General features: G+C 40.9%; 1 protein-coding gene across 1 annotated transcript; it reads right to left on the bottom strand.

Moving 5' to 3' along the window:
• Nucleotides 1–5,101: 5,101 nt before the first annotated feature.
• On the bottom strand, nucleotides 5,102–17,295 carry LOC308321086 (Na(+)/citrate cotransporter-like). Its single transcript, XM_080771876.1, has 13 exons — nucleotides 17,087–17,295; nucleotides 15,074–15,202; nucleotides 14,190–14,326; nucleotides 13,829–14,055; nucleotides 13,183–13,245; nucleotides 12,326–12,494; nucleotides 10,921–11,043; nucleotides 10,575–10,784; nucleotides 10,131–10,225; nucleotides 8,963–9,069; nucleotides 7,665–7,826; nucleotides 6,258–6,395; nucleotides 5,102–5,899 (listed from the first exon to the last, which is right to left on the bottom strand). Exons 1-13 carry the CDS (start codon nucleotides 17,186–17,188, stop codon nucleotides 5,771–5,773), a joined length of 1,791 nt encoding a protein of 596 aa, XP_080628002.1. The 5' UTR covers nucleotides 17,189–17,295; the 3' UTR covers nucleotides 5,102–5,770.
• Nucleotides 17,296–18,317: the final 1,022 nt, after the last annotated feature.

The raw sequence follows: 18,317 nt of genomic DNA, 5'->3' as shown, positions 1-18,317 counted from the left end.
AAGTGTAAATCCAACAGAAATCAATGTGAGCATTGCTGCCATGCGTGGAAGGAGGTAGGGCCCGCAAACCATTTTTTAGGCAAAGGAATTACTTTATTAAAGACGTTTCAGTCAGTATGACCAGTATAACATACTGACCTGATGAAGATCCCATGAGATCGAAACGGTGTCTTTAATAAAGTAATTCCTCTGCCTAAAGAATGTTGTGCAGGCCCTAGCTACCGCCTTCCATGATTGCCATATTGGCCCTGCACCCACTGTCGAGGTGCATGTAAATAGGTATGCTCTGACATTGCATGCCATGCGACCACACAAAGACAACAACACAAATCACTGTCATCCAAACAAACATTAGAAAGCTTTAAGCAACTCACTCATCCACATGAAGTCAGAGATGAGCCGGGCTCACCTCTGCTATTGTGATGGGGTCAGTCCTCCAAGCCAGTCAGTCCTATGAGCTGGCTCCCTTTCCCCTCTTGGCCATGTGGATTTGCACCTCTCCAGCACCCCCTTGACAGTGCAACAGGTCCATTAGATTGACTGTCTAAATGTGTATGGAAGTGGTTGATGGGCTGGTTTCAGATTTTGGCAGCATAGAATATCATTCTGCGTGTGCGTGTGTGTGTGTGTGTGTGTGTGTGTGTGTGTGTGTGTGTGACTGTGTGACTGTGTGTGACTGTGTGTGTGTTTGGCATGTGTCCAGGCCAGCACAGCAATAAGATATACAGAGAGAAAAACCTGCCACAACAGGTTTCGAAAGGCCTACCGCTAGAGACACTGGCAGCTGGGAGGACTAACCCCCCCCCCCCCCCCCCCCCCCAACGCACGCACGCACGCACATGCATGCACGAGCGCACCCACCCACACACACACACACACACACACACACCCACCCACACACACACACACACACACACACACACACACACACACACACACACACACACACACACACACACACACACACACACACACACACACACACACACACACACACACACACACACACACACACACCTCCCTCCTTCCATCAGTCTTTCTTTGCCTGACTGAATGGTTACTTGTCTAAATGCGACATAAGATACACCACTGCTCACATCGACTGGCAGAGAGTGGGCAGTCTGCCCTGATTTCAGAGCATTTGCCCATGGCGAGGTTCTACATATTGTTCATTCACACAGCCATGTGCACACACAAACTCTACGGAGACTGAGATGCAAGTATGTTTGGGTCAGCCATGAAGTGCATGAATACAGACACACAGGCACGTATGAATGCAATCACGGACATGCACGCACACAAAGAAGTAAAGATGGGGGGGGGTCACCGGTATATTATAATTTAAGCAGCAGCAATCAAAAGACCTAAAAAGTAACCAATCATAGCTTAGGATCCGACAAAGCAATCATGTCCCACTGAACCTACCTGTACAGCCAAATGGTGAGGTTAATTCTGTGGGTCGATCGAATGAGGACAGGAAGCCAAAGCAGATTCAGGAGGGCCCGTATCAAAAAGCAGCTCCTACTACATCAAGATACTCTTTGGGGTATTGGTTGATAGGAAGAGCAGTTTTCAGGACTCTTTCCTTGGAAGACCTGTTCAACCCCTTCCATGAACAGGTGAGGTTCTCTCTGAGACTTTTATGGTGACAAAAACACAAGGAAAAACGTTATCTACACAAAGTGAGAGCGAGAGAGAGAGGGGGGGGGGGGGGGGGGGGGGTTAGTGGGAGAGGGAGTAGAGGTATGTTAATACAGGTAGATTCCTATCCTATCCTCCAGATGAACCAGGAACACAGCAGCACCCTGTCTTAGCTATACCTTTAACAAACCTTGTCCTCAGTGAGAGGGTGAGGCAGAATGATAGATAGATGGATGGGGGATGAATTACAGATTGAATAAACTCTTATGTTACAGTGCAAGGCCTCTGCAGAGTGAGTTTACAGCTGGAGGCTCTATCTGCCACAGCTCTCGAAGAGGGTGTTACGTGGGAAATGAAAGTCACATTGTCCTCTGGGTAATAAGTGCTATGGCGCTGAGCTGTTCTCAGTTGCAATATCATGTTTTATTGTACTAAACAGCCTATAGTATTAAATACACTTTTATACAGTCAGCAATTGTTTTCAAATGTATTATTCTCCAATGGTAAATCATTACTATATGCACTGACAGCACTTTCGTATATATTTCTGTTTAAGGGTCAAACTAAACTATCATTATGAAGAACCATGGGCTGCTTCAATGCTCTAAGTCAGTTGGGATTCTTTTTGGGCTTTGTCTAAGAACTTAGACGAGTACTAAACTTTCTTCAGTAACTACAATCTTTTCAAAGAAGAGGAGAACAATAAAACATTGTTCAATGAGTCGTCTAGTCTAGTTTAGTCTGTCTACTAGTAGTCAGATTGCTTTATACATTCATGCTCCAAACAGGAAGTATTCTATTGATTTTGATGACCTCATGACCTTAACCTTTTCTGGATCAGGGCTCACATGAATATCTTGAAAGCGTTTGTTTCTTACCACTACCAAATGGCTGCCATATGTTAAGAGGACAAATGGGTGGGCATCTTGCATTTTCAGAGCATGTTATTTTACTGATCAATCAATCGTGTTCCGGCTTGGATCAATGGAACAAGTGTACTGGCAGAGTAGTATAATTTAAGTTTCTATTCATATCATAGGCATCACAGTGAAAACATTTTCAGTTTCAAAGAAAGAATACCATGAATTTGTTTCACACTAATGTTATATTATCAATACAATTAAATAAATACAAAATAAAATAAATGTATTTGGGGGCGCACTTGCAATATCCTCACGGCCCACCAATGGGGGGTGCAGGTTGGGAATCGTGGATGTAGAGCCACCATCAAATCAATCCATTTCGATTTCCATAGAAACCTTTTGAAATGTACCTTTCAGCTAGCGCCACTAACAGGCCAATTTGTTTGTGCATTAATTTCTCACAATTTGTTCACCTGCTCTAAATTAAAGTCATTTGTCCAAGATGAAGTGTAGCCTACTACTGTAAATCAGGCTTTAGAGACCATATAATTTCTGTCTTGGCTCAACTTCAAGGGTGGAGAACAATAATAGAAATCATTGCTCAAGACATGAAAGAACAACACGTGTCATCATCTACTTTGTATAATACACCGGGATATGCCAAACACAATTTATTTCTTACTGGTAATTGTGCCACTGAGATTATTGGCACAGTGTCCGTACTATGTTTGTCTGCCAGTGACAAACCTATCTAGAAAGGTAAACCAAAGTTCTATCCACTTTGAATGACATGGTGTTCACTTACCGGTGTCGAAGACAGCAAACCTTCTATGCCTGTAGAGACATGCCTCAATTTCCCTGGCTCTCAATTTGTACTGTGGGTGCATGCTACTCAAGGTTCACAAACGGTAGAGATCAATATGCCAGGCTGGTACAGATGTGTAGTCTACTGCCAGACAGGTACAGGAACGTCAGATTAAAGACTGGGTGAGGCAGTCGAGGCCTCCCAGGATAACATGGTGAACCAGTTCAAATAATTTTCCTCATCTACTTCACAACCCGCTGCAATTCCTACTCCATATTCCATATTCCTTCCTGCACATTAAACACAGGTACCGTACTGCAGTTATGACTGAGTTCAATTCAACGGATTAGAGCTATGATACAGCATCGATAAATTGCAGTTGTCTGTATGAAAAAATGGAACAATACATTACTGCATTCTGTTTAATACGGAACCACAAAAATAATTATTGATTTACAGTAAACCTTGGTGGCATATAATAACACAGGCACTCAACACGTTCAAAAAATTCAGAGAAAAAATATATCTAATTCCAGATCTCGTGTCCTCAGAAACGATGATTTATGGGTGTCTTTTGAAAGCCTCAAAGGAAAACATTCGCTTTCCCAGAGGCACCAGTATTTATCACTGAATAAATTCACGTTTTGGCTCTAAGTGAAGTTATATAAATTAAGCAATTACTCTGTCCTTATATTACATACTATTAAACTGCAGCTGTCTATTTGCATTTAGCAAGTCAAAGTACAATTCTGTTCACAATTGTGAAGGCACAATAATAATATGTAAAATATTATCTTTGGAATCATTTCCAGTTATGACAACAGAATTGTGATCAATACAGGACGATGGAGTGTTCAAGTACATTTGATGCCCGATTTCAAGCGATACTACAGAAGTGGCTTAGATTAGCTAACTAAATAACAATAGGTTTAGGTGCATTAGTAATGTTCTGCAAGTCACGAGGGCATCATTAAATATGCCCTAAAGATGCCTGTAAAATGGTTTGTTTGACCTTTCCTTCCATTGTGCATTTTTAACAATCTGTTAATGCTTAAGCACTTCTGGGAGGAAATGTCTCATTCAAAAATAGCCAATCTACAAGCTCACAATGCACCGTAGCACATTGTGCTTGGTGTAGATCAAAAAAGAATTCATACATTATGAATTAATAACCAGCAGCTGCCGTATCTATGTGTGTTTAATATAAGGGGGGTCCCCGCGGAAGTCGATGCGGTGGTCCGCGGCAATGTGCCCTCTAATTTGTTTTCGGTCTGAGACACTCAAACCTCCAGACATCAGCAACTGCTGAGCAACTAGCCAACCTGCCAAGCAACTGAGAGGGAAAAAACAAGCCAAGCTTGGCTAAAATAAGCGGACTTGGCAACCCGTGCACTCACCAGTGAGACTAGGGTGTCGTTCTCTCGCAAGTTGCGGTGTGAGACTAGGGTGTACGTCGTTCTCGCGCAAGTTGCGGTGTCGCAAGTTTCATACCTAGTCATAGACCAGCCGCTTTCCAAGCTGGTCTACTTACTGGAAGTAAGTAGAGAGGAGAATTAAAACACATAAAATGCCTAAACTGTATTTATTTTCATTCAAAATTGAGGACAACTAAAAGCAGTTGTTGTTAACAGTGTAAATCTAATCAATGTAGAAATAAACCGCTTTCTACTGTGGAAGGTAACATTAAAGTGTTGACATTTTTATACATTTTTACACCCCCCACCCCTCCCCCCGCCATATGTCAGAAAAATGTATTTACAGCATTTATTTCATAAGGTTACTGTCCATTACGTAAACACTGTAACCTTAACATAATTTCACCTTAAATAAACATTTGCTTTTTACATATCATTTCACATAATCTGTTTAAAAAAAAATTTATATCAGAGATTCTAATCTTCATTTATTATCAAAGCATTCACCGCTTTTGTGTCAACCATCTTTGGCTACCCAAGGATAAAGTTGTGAACTGCTTGGATCAATGTCCAAAAGATGTTTGCTCTAAATTAACTTTAAATTCACATTCATCAAAAAATACTAAAGGAACTATTAAAGTCCCACTGGTTACCTGGAAGTGCCCTTAATGTCCCAAGATTGTACTCAAGGTTGGTATTTTGATCACCCACAGTGATCAATCGTTTCTTTTTGTTTTTCATTTTACATTTTCCACTCTGCACCTGCCCAACCCATGGGTTTGGATGTGCCCAACCCATGGGTTTGGATGTGCCCAACCCATGGGTTTGGATGTGCCCAACCCATGGGTTTGGATGTGCATGTCCCTTCTTTTCATGTTCTCGAGTTTGACCCACATAATGGTTGGCATCGAAGTAGTGGTAGTAGTAGAGTATATCATCAGGACAGCCGTCAACCATCACAGTAAAATCATCAATGTTAATTTTACTCCGATAGTATGGGCACCCTTCCTCACATTCTTGGTCTTCATCATTCATGTAACATGTCTTCAAGGCGTGATGGTAGTATTGGCCCAGTCAGGGAAGGTGCTGAGCTGGAACATGGCGTCACCCCAAGTGTTGATGGCAATGTTGATGGTTATGACTCCGAGAAAGTTCAGAATGAACCCAGCCTTGGCCTGGAATCAACACAATGTTTCCATTCGTTTGGATTTTTTTGCATAAGCTCATGTTTCGTTAGCCTGGGTAACTATTCTAAGATAGTTACCCAGATAGTTACCCAGGCTAATGTTTCGTGGTATCCAGAACATTATTTAAAATAATAAGAATAAAGATTAATTATTATATTTTTGTTTCATTATAAGTATGCTTCAACAATAAAAGATAACCTGCCACTTGCAAGTGTGTAGGTTATCTTTTATTGTTAATTTCAGTTTCACTTACGCACTCTACTTTTAGACTTGACTAGATGCTTGTTGTATAATACATACATATAGGCATGGAATGCAGAGCAAGTGTTACCGTGAAGTGTCTTACCATGTCCATGACTTTGAGGTTTCCATAGGAGAAGGCAATGGCATTAGGTGGAGTGGCCACTGGCAGCATGAAGGCCAATGAAGCACAGATGGTGCAGGGCAGCATGACATACAGCGGATGTAACTTGATGGCAGTGGCCTAAAAGTCATATCATATTAATATACAGTCGATGCTTGAAACAAATGCACAATTGTTCTGTGTTATATACAGTACAGTTACAGTAGATATGCATGCCTCTCTAGTAGCCACCTCAAGTTTCTATTCACCACTAATAGGCTAATTCATAACTTTTTTCAGTGTGTTGAAAGCAAAGACAGTTATTTAACTCTGGGAACTACAAGCTGGGGACTATTGCATATATGTATCTTCAAAGCCTTCATGAAGTAGCCCATGAATTTTGATTCAGCTGATTTTGTATCTTCAATTTATCCTGAACTAGAACTGCCAGTTTCTGCCTCTATGTATATGTGCCTCTACCGTTTTTATGTATATGCAAGTCTGTGCCTGGTTTGCTGGGACCAGATACCAAATTACGTCATCGTTGAGAGCTGGGACCAGAGTACATGGTGTGTATATGTATGACTAGCTCTCAGTGATGACGTAAGAGAAATGGTCATCTGTGTAATCTGGTCCCACCAGATACCACATTACGTCATCGCTGAGAGCTGGGACCAGAGTACATGGTGTGTATATGTATGACTAGCTCTCAGTGATGACGTAAGAGATATGGTCATCTGTGTAGCCTGGTCCCAGCAGACCAGGCACAGATTTACAAATTACAAATCACATTACAACTACATACAGAGTATGTAGTTGTAATTTGATTAGCAGTATACTGTGGTTACTTGGTTCCAAAAAGTGACAGCCAAGTTTTTTTCAACCGTTTTTATGTATGCAAGTCTGTGCCTGGTTTGCTGGGACCAGATACCACATTACGTCATCGTTGAGAGCTGGGACCAGAGTACATGGTGTGTATATGTATGTGATGACGTAATGTGGTTGAAAAAAAAACTGGCTGTCACTTTGAAGAGACCAAGCGAAATTATTACTTGCTCGCTCTGCTTGCGCAAGTAAGCATATATATGGGATGTCTCCCCTCAGACAATTCCAGGCAACGTTTTTGAGTTTGGGTTTTTTGCAATTAGTTTGAGGTTGATCCTGTATTTTCCATAGATTTCCTGTAGGCTACTATGACCTGTCATGTCACATTGACCTGTGTTGTTTGTTTGTAATCGTTCCCACTTCCCAGTGTGTGCACTAGCAGCGCTGAGAGTTGCGATTGCATCATTGTATAGCCTATGCTGCCTACGTTACAGTAATTCAAGTTACTGACACAATGTGTGTGTGTGTGTGTGTGTGTGTGTGTGTGTGTGTGTGTGTGTGTCTTGCTACGTTTCATCTTCTCACCATGGAGGCCAGTATAGGCAGAAAGAGTGTTGTGGTGGCAGTGTTGCTAGAACATTCAGTGAACATGGCCACCAACAAACACAGTAGGATGGAGATAGCAAAGGGAGGGATACTCGACAGTGGTTCCAGGCTTTCCCCCAGCCAGACAGACAGTCCAGAAGTCTGCATCCACAGAATGTGTGCAAAAAAAAGACAAAGGCAAAATAATGATTATTCATTCATTTTACACTTTGACACAAATTTGACACACACGTTCCACACCACCACAGGGAGTGCAGTGCCCGGTGTCGTTCGGACCCACGGTTGTCCAGAAACACCACAAAAAGCCTCTGCCCGGGCTCTGGTCAGGGCCTCTGCCCAGTCTCCATATATGGAGCTGGCCTGTTCTGACATCACAAATATGTTCTGACATCTGCGTAGACCCCATATTTGTGCATGCCTGACAAAGAACTCCATATATGGGCATAAAAGGGATAGGGATACTGTACATCACCCCTATATCTCCATATATGGAGCTGGCCTGTTCTGTCATCACAACACTTCATACTTGGGCATGCATGACACAGAACTCCATATAGGAATAAAGGACACAGAGAGACAGATAAAGAAATCTCCAAATATGTGCATAAAAGGGACACAGACAGATGGGTGGAACGCGAAGCAGTTGTATATATATAATTTTTATCCCATGATTTTGCAACCCATTTTTTTCACCCAGTGTCAATATTATCTAATGTAATCCTGGGCGCTACACTTCCTCTGCCAACCTGGGGGGGCAGCGGACTAACCTCATGCTTTATGCATGAGGTGTCCAAGTTTCTTCTTTTCACCTGACAGGGGGGAATATCCCCGGCGTGGAAGGAAAACGTTATTCTGACCAGTTCCTTTCCCCTCCATCAGGCGCCCCGGCTGGCCAGGGGGAGGTAGTTTAGAGACCAGGATTACTGCATGTTTTTTGTGAGGGTACCTACCCTAGGGGACATGGGGAGAACATGCAAGAAAGGCCCTTTCGCCAACCCCGCCTCGGGTAAGCAGTCAGCTACAGAGCAGTGGATGGGTGTCCGGCAGCGCGTCAGTGAGAGACTCGCTGACGCCCTGGACCAGGGCTAATCATGACCTAACATGTCGATTTGCTCAGACACTGACGTAAATTCTCCATTCATTGTCAATGGGAATTTAATGTTTGTGTTGGCTACATATGACTACATTATAGCTGAATATAGGAGGGGCTAGCGCCCCTCAAAATTAAGAAATAAACCTGCCTCTCTCTTTTCTAAAGTTCTAAACTACTTTAGTACCTCACTTCCTTTGGCCAAAGCAAAGCCCCCTCCCAAAAGCAGAATGATGTTCCAGGGCATCTTCTCATGGACTATATCCCAGTTCAGCAGGGCTGGGGGGGCCTTTCCTGTTGGAATAAGGAAACAACGTTTTTACAGCTTCCAGTTTGTATCAATCTATTGATTAAGATGATCACAGAGAACTCGCTTTTATTAACTGTAGATAGGACACTGAGACAATAAAGATGTTCCATAAAGATGAAAGGAAAGATTAAGGCTAGTCCTTCAGATAAGGATAATTAAAAAATATTATTAGTTGACTGACATTTCATGCTACAGAAGGCAGAGCTATGCTCCTTGGTGTGTGGTGTTTGCAATAGATCTATTCATAAACTCAAGACACAATCCATGGCCAGAATTAATTCCATATGTTGATCTGACGTCATCAAAACAGAAAGATCTCTGTTCAAAGAAGACAAATGAACATCAGCATACCATGGCACCTTAAGGTCTACCTTATACATTTTGAACCTAAGTGTCTTTAATCATTGTGGCACCCTTCTGTGTACAAAACATCCTGCTTTGCCACTTTTTTGAGGAATAGCTCTAACCTCGTTGCTTATCATCACAACCAGAAGGCTATGCTCAACTTGAGTTACCAAGAGGGAGGGAAAGAGTATTGATTTTAAAATAATTTGTCTAAAGCGACAGAACAGCGAGTACTGCTGAACAGACTTGACCTTGGGGCTATCAGGCTACAAGTCCCTCTTCTGTGCCTCAGATTATGAGGCTCTGGAAGGAGCTGTTACAGTGTTTACTACAGTGCAACGAGTCAGCAAAATAGACAATCATGTTTTACTGCCATGTGGCACAATCTATCTGTTTTATAGACAATAAAGCCTGTGCTCACACTGCTCAGATCCTGTGTTTATACAGTAGATTCAAGACACTATATAACCACAAACTATGCTACCAAAATACATTTAACAAAAGAATATGCTTCTGAATGTGTTTGTGCTGGACAAGCACGTGCAGAGTCCAAAGCAAAGGACTGTTTGCACTGCCGCACAAATCTCTCTCTTGCAACATGCCAATGTACTTTTTATGACATTCTCCCAAGACAACCACAAACATGATATTGCATAGGAATCTGTAGGTTTGAACAGAAAATACTTTTCTGCTGTCCTACCATCTTCAGATGAACCACCACATCTAGGCAGGTGGGATGGGATGACGAAGAACAGTGTTGACATCAATATGGCCACTGTACCATCAGTGACAAATCTATTAATAGATTAAAAAGGAGGGTATGATTATCCAACAGGAGCACACCTGGCTGGTATCATCTCAAAATATTGAGTCCAGTCTTGATGGAATCAAATAAATAAATATATAGACATTGGATGAAAAGTCCAAAATACAATGGCTGGCAGGCCTCCAAAGCATGTCCAGTATTATGTTCCTTTGATATGGAATGAAAACAACTCAATAAAACAATAATTGTGGTTAAAGTGCAGGTCAATTAAACACTGAATTTTATTGAAAACTGGTGGGGGTGAGGGGTCAATGTAGAAAATGTAGGTAAACAATAGCTACTATGTATTCAATTCACTAACTCACTCATGATACTCACGGTTTTTCTTGATTGAAAAGTACGGTGGCCCAACCAGGCATGAAGCCCGGCTCCCTGGTAAACCATAGAAGAACCAGCAAGATGAAGTTGGTCAGCACACAGCCCTCAGCGAAGCTTATGCTGCCCAGTTTTTTGTACTCATTTTTCATTACCTGGTAGGCCTCTTTGTCACCCTCTTTGGCTGCACCACATCCAAAGGACTTTTTCAAGCTGGGAAAATAGGAATTCAACATGCCACATCACTCACAAATATGCACAATTCCTCTTGCCCATTATGTTCAAGACAAGGTGATTTGATGTTATGAATGTACAATTCGACAAAATGGCTTGAGTCAAAGACACATACTTGAAGCCCAAGTAAAAGAACTGCAGCCACAACCACGTGAAGACCAGCATTAGGACCATGTTGGGGAAGGCAAAGCCAAACCAGCTAGCAAAGTTGATTATGTCTCCATTACCCGGAAAGAGTCTGAGGAGAAAGAGAAAACAATATTGCAGTGAAGTTCAAACATTTCAGTATGTTTCACTGCTAATGTATCTATAAATATTTTGTCTTACCTACCTACAGCAGTGTTTTAAGTTCAAAGTTAGATTTGCATTATAGATCCCCGTTTAATATGATTTGTAGAAAAATAGAAAAATAAACAGTGAAATGATACGTAGCTTGTGGAGTTAGTTCAGTCAGATATACTCGAGTGGCTTCATGCTATGCTCAAGGGCACATACATGTACTCGAGGGGTTAATATGCTGCATTACTATGTGGGTGGTACAGTGTTTGCAAGTCCAATTAGGCCGGGGTATTTAAAAGGTATATTCAGTGATTTCACTTAATTCAAATATCTTTCTTTTTTCTTTTTGGATAATCCTCCCTACTATAGAGTGTGCTGAGCCTGTGCACATGTTGTTACCCGGGCGGATCGTGGGTTTTTCCAAATCACTGAATGCTCCTTTGAGCTCACCTATAGACTGCATGCTTTCTTCCTGCCTTCCTTCTGCATATGGCTCCTGGTTGTTGTTATGTGATGTTTGCTCCCACAGCCACCCCAGCACCACCGGTGGGCTCTGCTATTTCTATTCCCCATGGGGGGTTGTTATTGTATATCTATCGCCCTGCTCTTAATGTTTAATGATGGTGTTTAATTGTGCCGAGCAGGGGGAAAAATGTAAGAGAGCCGAACGCCAAGATAAAATATTATATGCACACTTGTATTCAGGATTCAGGTGATTGAGTGTTGTGCTTGTTTTCGGCCATACAACATGCAAGACTGTGGCACATAATAAGTAGAAAATACAATATCACACAGTATAAGACACATCAGTGCTAGTTTAACTCTGAGTCTGTGGATAAAAATGTTCCCAGATCCATTTTTATACTCAAGAGTAATTCAGGACCGTGCATGCGGGAGCAACCCATTCACCAGAGAAGAATTGTTAGCGTTGTACGTTTCTGCAAACATTGAATGTTTCAAGGCAGGGACGTCATCAGAATAGTAACCCTGAAGAATAATTATGAGTTAATAAGATCTAATCTTTGTTAAAAGATAACGTCAATGTTTGTAGATTGTAGACTAATATTATTAGTCTAATAATCTACAAACATTGACGTTTTGGGCTTGGAAAACCTCACCTTTTTTATTTTTTTTACATAAAGGGACAACGCTTTCTCTGGTGACAAGGCTGGTGCGCGTGTGCGTGTGTGTGTGTGTGTGTGTATGTGCATGATTGTGTTGTGTGATTGAATATGTCATACTCATCAATCTGGCCCTTCAGAATGACGTTGGGCGTGGTTCCAGTGAGGGTGGCTGTTCCTCCGATGCTAGCAGAGTAACACACACACAGGCTCATGCCTTTAGACAGGTTCACATACTTCTCCTCTCTTTTTAATCTCCTCTGCTCCTGCTCTGGGCTCTCCTCAACCTCTGGAGGGACAGAACCAACGGTCAGGAAAACACAAGTTCTGACTAACTATCTATTTATTTCCATGATCAATTCAGTGGTTTACAAACTTTTGTTTTACGGACACAATTGGCCCACGTTTGGAGGAGGGAACCCGGAGGAGGGTGATATGTATTCCTACAGGCTGGGGAATCTTTTTTAGGGTATCTAATTTATTTGTATTGGTAAATGAGTGCGCACAAAATACAGATTTAGTAAATTAAAACATTATTTGTAACTTTTTATATACTTTAGTTGTATTTATTGGAATAATGTGCGGCACATTATCTACTGGTCTATAATCTAACATGAACACGCATAATGGAAATTCTAAAACATGTCTACCAACCTCCCTTGTTTTACTGTGTGTACAATGCCGATATCAGTTTCCAGGTTCCCTGTTAATACTGTTAAGGACATGACCCAAGGTCGCTCATTAATAGTTCATTCATCTTCAACTTATCTGAGTTCCTCCCTATGAATATTTTACTGATTTGCTGAAAGATGAATGATTGACAGAGTATCCATCTCCAGGAATCTACTGGTCTATCTTTAAACTTTATAATGGGATATAACCCGTGAACATGGAAAGTGATACAGCAAAAGAGTTGCTTTGGACTGTCATTGTCATACCAAAATGTGGTGGTAACTCCAAACAAGGATTAAACGTACCATCAGTATCATAATTTTCCATGGTCGTGATATCCTTTGCGTCTTTGATGACGTTCCCATTTTCTGCATATGAAAGAAATGATTACTTAATGAAAAAGGAAGCAGCACAAACCAAGATTAGTCTTATAAACTTCTAACCACTTAAAACCCCATAAATGTAGATGTAAATGTGATATATTCCCATGCTTTTTGTTCTTGCTTAATGTAAATCGCTCTGGATTAAGAGCGTCTGCTAAATGCCTAAATTGTAAATTGTAAATGTTCAATCGACAGGTGTCCACTGGGGAAATATACTTTGTTTGAGCCGTCCAAATGTAGCAGAGTGGCTCAGAGCCTCTGCCTGATGGCCTCAAAAGTCTAATATCTCCCCTGGTCCAGAGGGATATCCCTTTGGTCTAGTCACGGGTTAAGATGTTGGACTTTATTATCAAAGAGAGCACACGTAAAATGTTCAAGGTTGTGTGAGTTTTTTGGCTACACAGCGCCCCTATAGCCGACCTGGGGCCCCTCGGGAAAGCCCTGCAATCGGTTCAAACAACTTAAGTTACGTGGTGTGCTTCTAGGGATCATTAGCCGTACTTCTAGGCTTTTAGACTTGTTTGCCTTCAGCTAATCAAAGTGAATAAGGACACACGTGCACACACACCAATTTGGATAGTGTTCCCTTTGGGCTCCTTGGTATCAGCCATCTCGAAGGCCTGGTTGTCCTGACCTTCCTTAGCGACCCTATTCTCCCTCCTGTCAGCCTTGGCTTCTGTGTCAGAGAGCTGCTGGAGCACAGCTTGGGCGATGGGCACCATCATGGCCGTGGAGGCCGTGTTACTGATCCACATGGACAGGAAGGCTGTGGTGCTCATGAAACCTATCATCAGACTGGAGAGGAAGAAGAGGAATGGATGGGGAATATGGGAAAAGGACAGAGGAATGTCATGTTCAATGTAAATGTGCCCAACTAACTGCCCATTGCTTCTTGTGAGAAAGTTATGTCCAAAAAGCGGTCGTCCTACCGTGCTGGCTTCACTCCTACAAGCAGTAGAACTCGCAGTGCAATCCTCTTGTGTAAGTTCCACTGCTCCACAGCAATAGCCACCAGTAACCCACCAATGAACAGCATGTTGGAGTCTTTCAGATACTGGATGCACACCTGGACAGTGGAACACACACAGTATTTGACACTGTTGTGATAAAGGAACCCATTACAAATTAAAATTAAATTCAAATATTTTGCATTTATAATTTGTTGATAATTTAAAAAAGATCTAGTTACATACATCTATGTTGTATTTAATTCTTGCCGTTATCGTTATCATATTAGTATTATTATTATCATCCTTTTTTTCTTTGTCAATGGTGGTTGGTGCAGGGGTGCGGGGATAGGATTTTAAAAAACGAGGCAAGGATGCAAGCCACCTAGTTGGCAAAGAATTTGAATTAAGTTTTACTTGTATTTTCTGTATGCCTACCTGTCCTTTTTCCTCTCTAAAAATTTAATAAAAATGTATTACAAAATAATAATAATAATAAATAATTAGTTGGACTGTACTTCAATTAGTGAAAATAAAGGATTGTGTTTGTGACTTGATGAGCTAAGTAGACCATCTATCTTTGCAGAATGTTTGCCAATTTTCACTAAATGTTGTTCTATGTCTACTGATTGGTTGTCAATGTTTGCCTATAAAACTAGAAAAAGCTAGAATAGGGACACAGGGACACTGACTCTGTCTACACATTGTAGACAGAGTCTACAATAACAGTCTGTTCAATATAATATGCATGCTATTGATAACCCACTCTCTAAACAATCTGATTCCAAGAAATGACTAAACAACGGTTTGGTGATGGTTTTGTTTAAAATGGACTGAAGGAATGAGTGATGGTGTAAATATTGTACCACGCTTGACTCCATGATTCCCATCATGGGGAAGAGGATGACAGGCAGCAGGGCTGTCACAGCCAGGGGGATACACTCTGTACACCAGTACAGTGCCATCACAATGATCACAAAGCCACACTTGGCTTCCTGTCATGCACAAATAAAGAACAAATCCTCAATATTAATTTAACTGAAGTTAACACAAATTATTATTGCATATGAATATTCATGGAACACTTGAGCAGGTGATATGTTAGAGGCTGCCTCTGTGCCATTTTGTTCCATTGCTGTGTGGAAATCAAATAAAGCCTATATGTAACTATGTTTGTTTAGCATATTTATACACTATATGTGTACCTTATAATATATAATGAAAGGGACAGGCTATTATTATCTGGACAAGAGCAAAGTATTCAAAAATGATAGTGCTCAGTTATATATACATTAATATGAATCATGATATTAAAGGATGACCATTTTCAACATTATCTTCGTAAAATTGTACAATTTTTTCTACTTAGTCTGTGTCTCGAGGACAATTCAGAAACCCACCAGTGAAATCATCATTGGGCAGTTATTTTTCTTCAAACGAGATTTAACATTGTTGCCATTGTTAACATGATCAAAGGTGAACAAAAGACTGATAATATAGTTTATAGTATTTTGGTGTTATGCAACAAAGGGTTGCATAACACTGTAGTAGTGCCCAAGAAGAATAGCTACAGTAATACTAGACTGATGTTCTTTGACTTGAAAAGTTTTCTTTGAGCCCATTGGTATGTTTAAGGTGATCCCTTTCATTTTGTTGTGGTCTCATGTAACTAGGTTACTGGTTTGATATCATTTGTTTCCAGTGCAAGCATAAACCCCAGCCTACCCCCTCTGTCTCTCTCTTGACAGCTCTTTGTATACATAGGATCACACACAGTTATAAAGCATAACACGTCCATGGAACAAAATATTTTGAGATGGGGGTTCGTGGTCAAATACATATCATTTTGGAGGTCCTTGACATGACTGTCATTGACATTTTATTTATTTTAAAGGGAGACTACCTTCAACAACTGCAGTGTCGTATTAACACTAATTATGCTAATGACTTGTATACACGTCTTTAGAATCAAAACCACAGGGTGCCTTGGACGTTTTTATTGATATCAAACCATTTTATAATAATTGACCAAAAGGGTTTAATTTCTGACTTCAGCATGCCTCCCGGTTTTGGACAAACTCCACTATACGCTGCCCTACAGAGTTCAGGTTCAGTTTTATTTTCGGAATGGTGGACATACAGTTCATACTTTTTTTTTTTCCTACTTCTTTTGAGTGTCCGTTGCTTATGTCCTGTCCAATATCAGAAAAAGGGCTAGGGAGAAGCCATAGGCTTGCCGGGCCCTTCCCCTGGAGTTAATTTGCATGAAAGTCAAAGTGCAGTGCAGAAATTGGCCAATATTGGGTTTAAAAGTGTTTCAACTGGTTAGCCGAATTAGATATTGGCATTAGTGAATTAATTACACTAATTGTAAATATTATCTTGAGGTTTATCCCCCAAAATCACAAAGCCTAATTTGACCTTTGGGATACACAAATATATACAAATATAAAATAGTAGTGTTATGCTACATTTTAATTTTGATAAAACCTTTTCTTGATTATGCTGAAAAAAGACATAAAACTGAACCGTGTACACAAAAAGGTTTTCTTTTTGCAGCAGCATGTCACATTGGCAGCAATGTACCCAAATGTACTTTTGGTTCCATAAATTAAAAGAAGACAGTATTCTGCTCTGTGGATGCTTTTAGACTGCTGTCTAAAGACATTCATACTACTGTACTGTGTGTGTGTGTGTGTGTGTGTGTGTGTGTGTGTGTGTGTGTGTGTGTGCGCGCGCACGTGCGTGCGTATGTGTGTGTGTGTGTGTGTGTGTGTGTGTGTGTGTGTGTGTGTGTGTGTGTGTGTGTACACTCGCACATGCGCGCGCACAGCACAGACCCCCACACACACATATACACACTTACTGTATACACTTACCGTTCCAGGAATCAGCAGTGGCAGAGGCAGAACAACTAGTGGTGTCAGTATAATCATCAAGTAATTCCTGTAGCTCAATAGCGATTTAAGGCAGTTAGCCATGATTGAGACGTGGAAAGTGACCAGGAGAGAGAGAAAGAGAGACAGACAGAGAGATAGAAGGGAAAAGAGAGACAGAGACAGACAGAGAGATTACACTGAAAAACGGGGATTCCTTTTACGAGATAATTGGTGTCACCACTGCACCATTTGTAAGAGTGAGCCGTTGATAAAGTCCCAGTATATATACCCAGAGTATCAGCCAGAGACACACTTAAACATTAACTTTAGAGTGAGAGGTCTACATGCACAGGGTGTGTTATGCAGTCAGTCAGAAGATAGGGGCAGCAACAAGGATTTAATTATCATCTCCGGATGGAAACAAATAATTATGAATTTCAATTAGTTTGTAAAATCGTACATAGTAGTCACGCTTTAAAGTCATTAAGTATTAAAAAAGCTTCTAGACAATCTTTAGTGTTTCAAAAAATATTCTAATATATTCTAATCTATATATCTATCTCACAATTTTCAATATGTAAATTAGTCCTATATATGTAGAGTTACTGTATACTTACACTATATATACTGCATACTGTATATACACGCACGCACACACGCACAATCCTGCTGAACCTCAAGTCCCAGTCATATTCACCTGAGGATACAAGAGGTTTCCCAGCCTTATCTTGATCAGCTCCACGTGTCTGTAGAATTTAATAACAATCATTATATAGACAATGTCAAAGTTTATCAGCAGGACTCAGCTTCCAAATGAGTAAAATGTTGTACAGTTTGTTTGAATGATTTGGAGAAGATTAAATTAAAGGAGATAGTCCGGCAGCCGACAGGCTTCTTTTGTTTAAAGCTGGAAATTTGGTATAGTATTTTTTATTGGCCTATTGTCTATAGAGGGTATGCGCGTGACATCATCATTATAACCGGAAGTTATGCAGGAACGCCTACCGAGTGCCAAAAAACTACTTTTCTGGCCTTGACAGAAAATCCGTTTAATGCACTTTGCCAAGTCACTTTGCCACTCGATTTCCCATTCACTTTATGCATGTGCATACCCTCTATATACATTGATGAATCCACTTGCTGACCGGCTGTCAGTAGTGGGCAAATATTTTTATAGGGGTTTCTTGTGACCCTACCATTAACATCCTATGGCAGGCAAAAATGTCAAACT

The sequence above is a fragment of the Protomyctophum bolini genome (assembly GCF_963924005.1).
Source record: "Protomyctophum bolini genome assembly, chromosome: 9".
In the NCBI taxonomy this organism is placed as follows: Eukaryota; Metazoa; Chordata; class Actinopteri; order Myctophiformes; family Myctophidae; genus Protomyctophum; species Protomyctophum bolini.
Note: the sequence above shows the minus strand (reverse complement) of the source record. Positions and strands in the feature narration are given on the sequence as shown.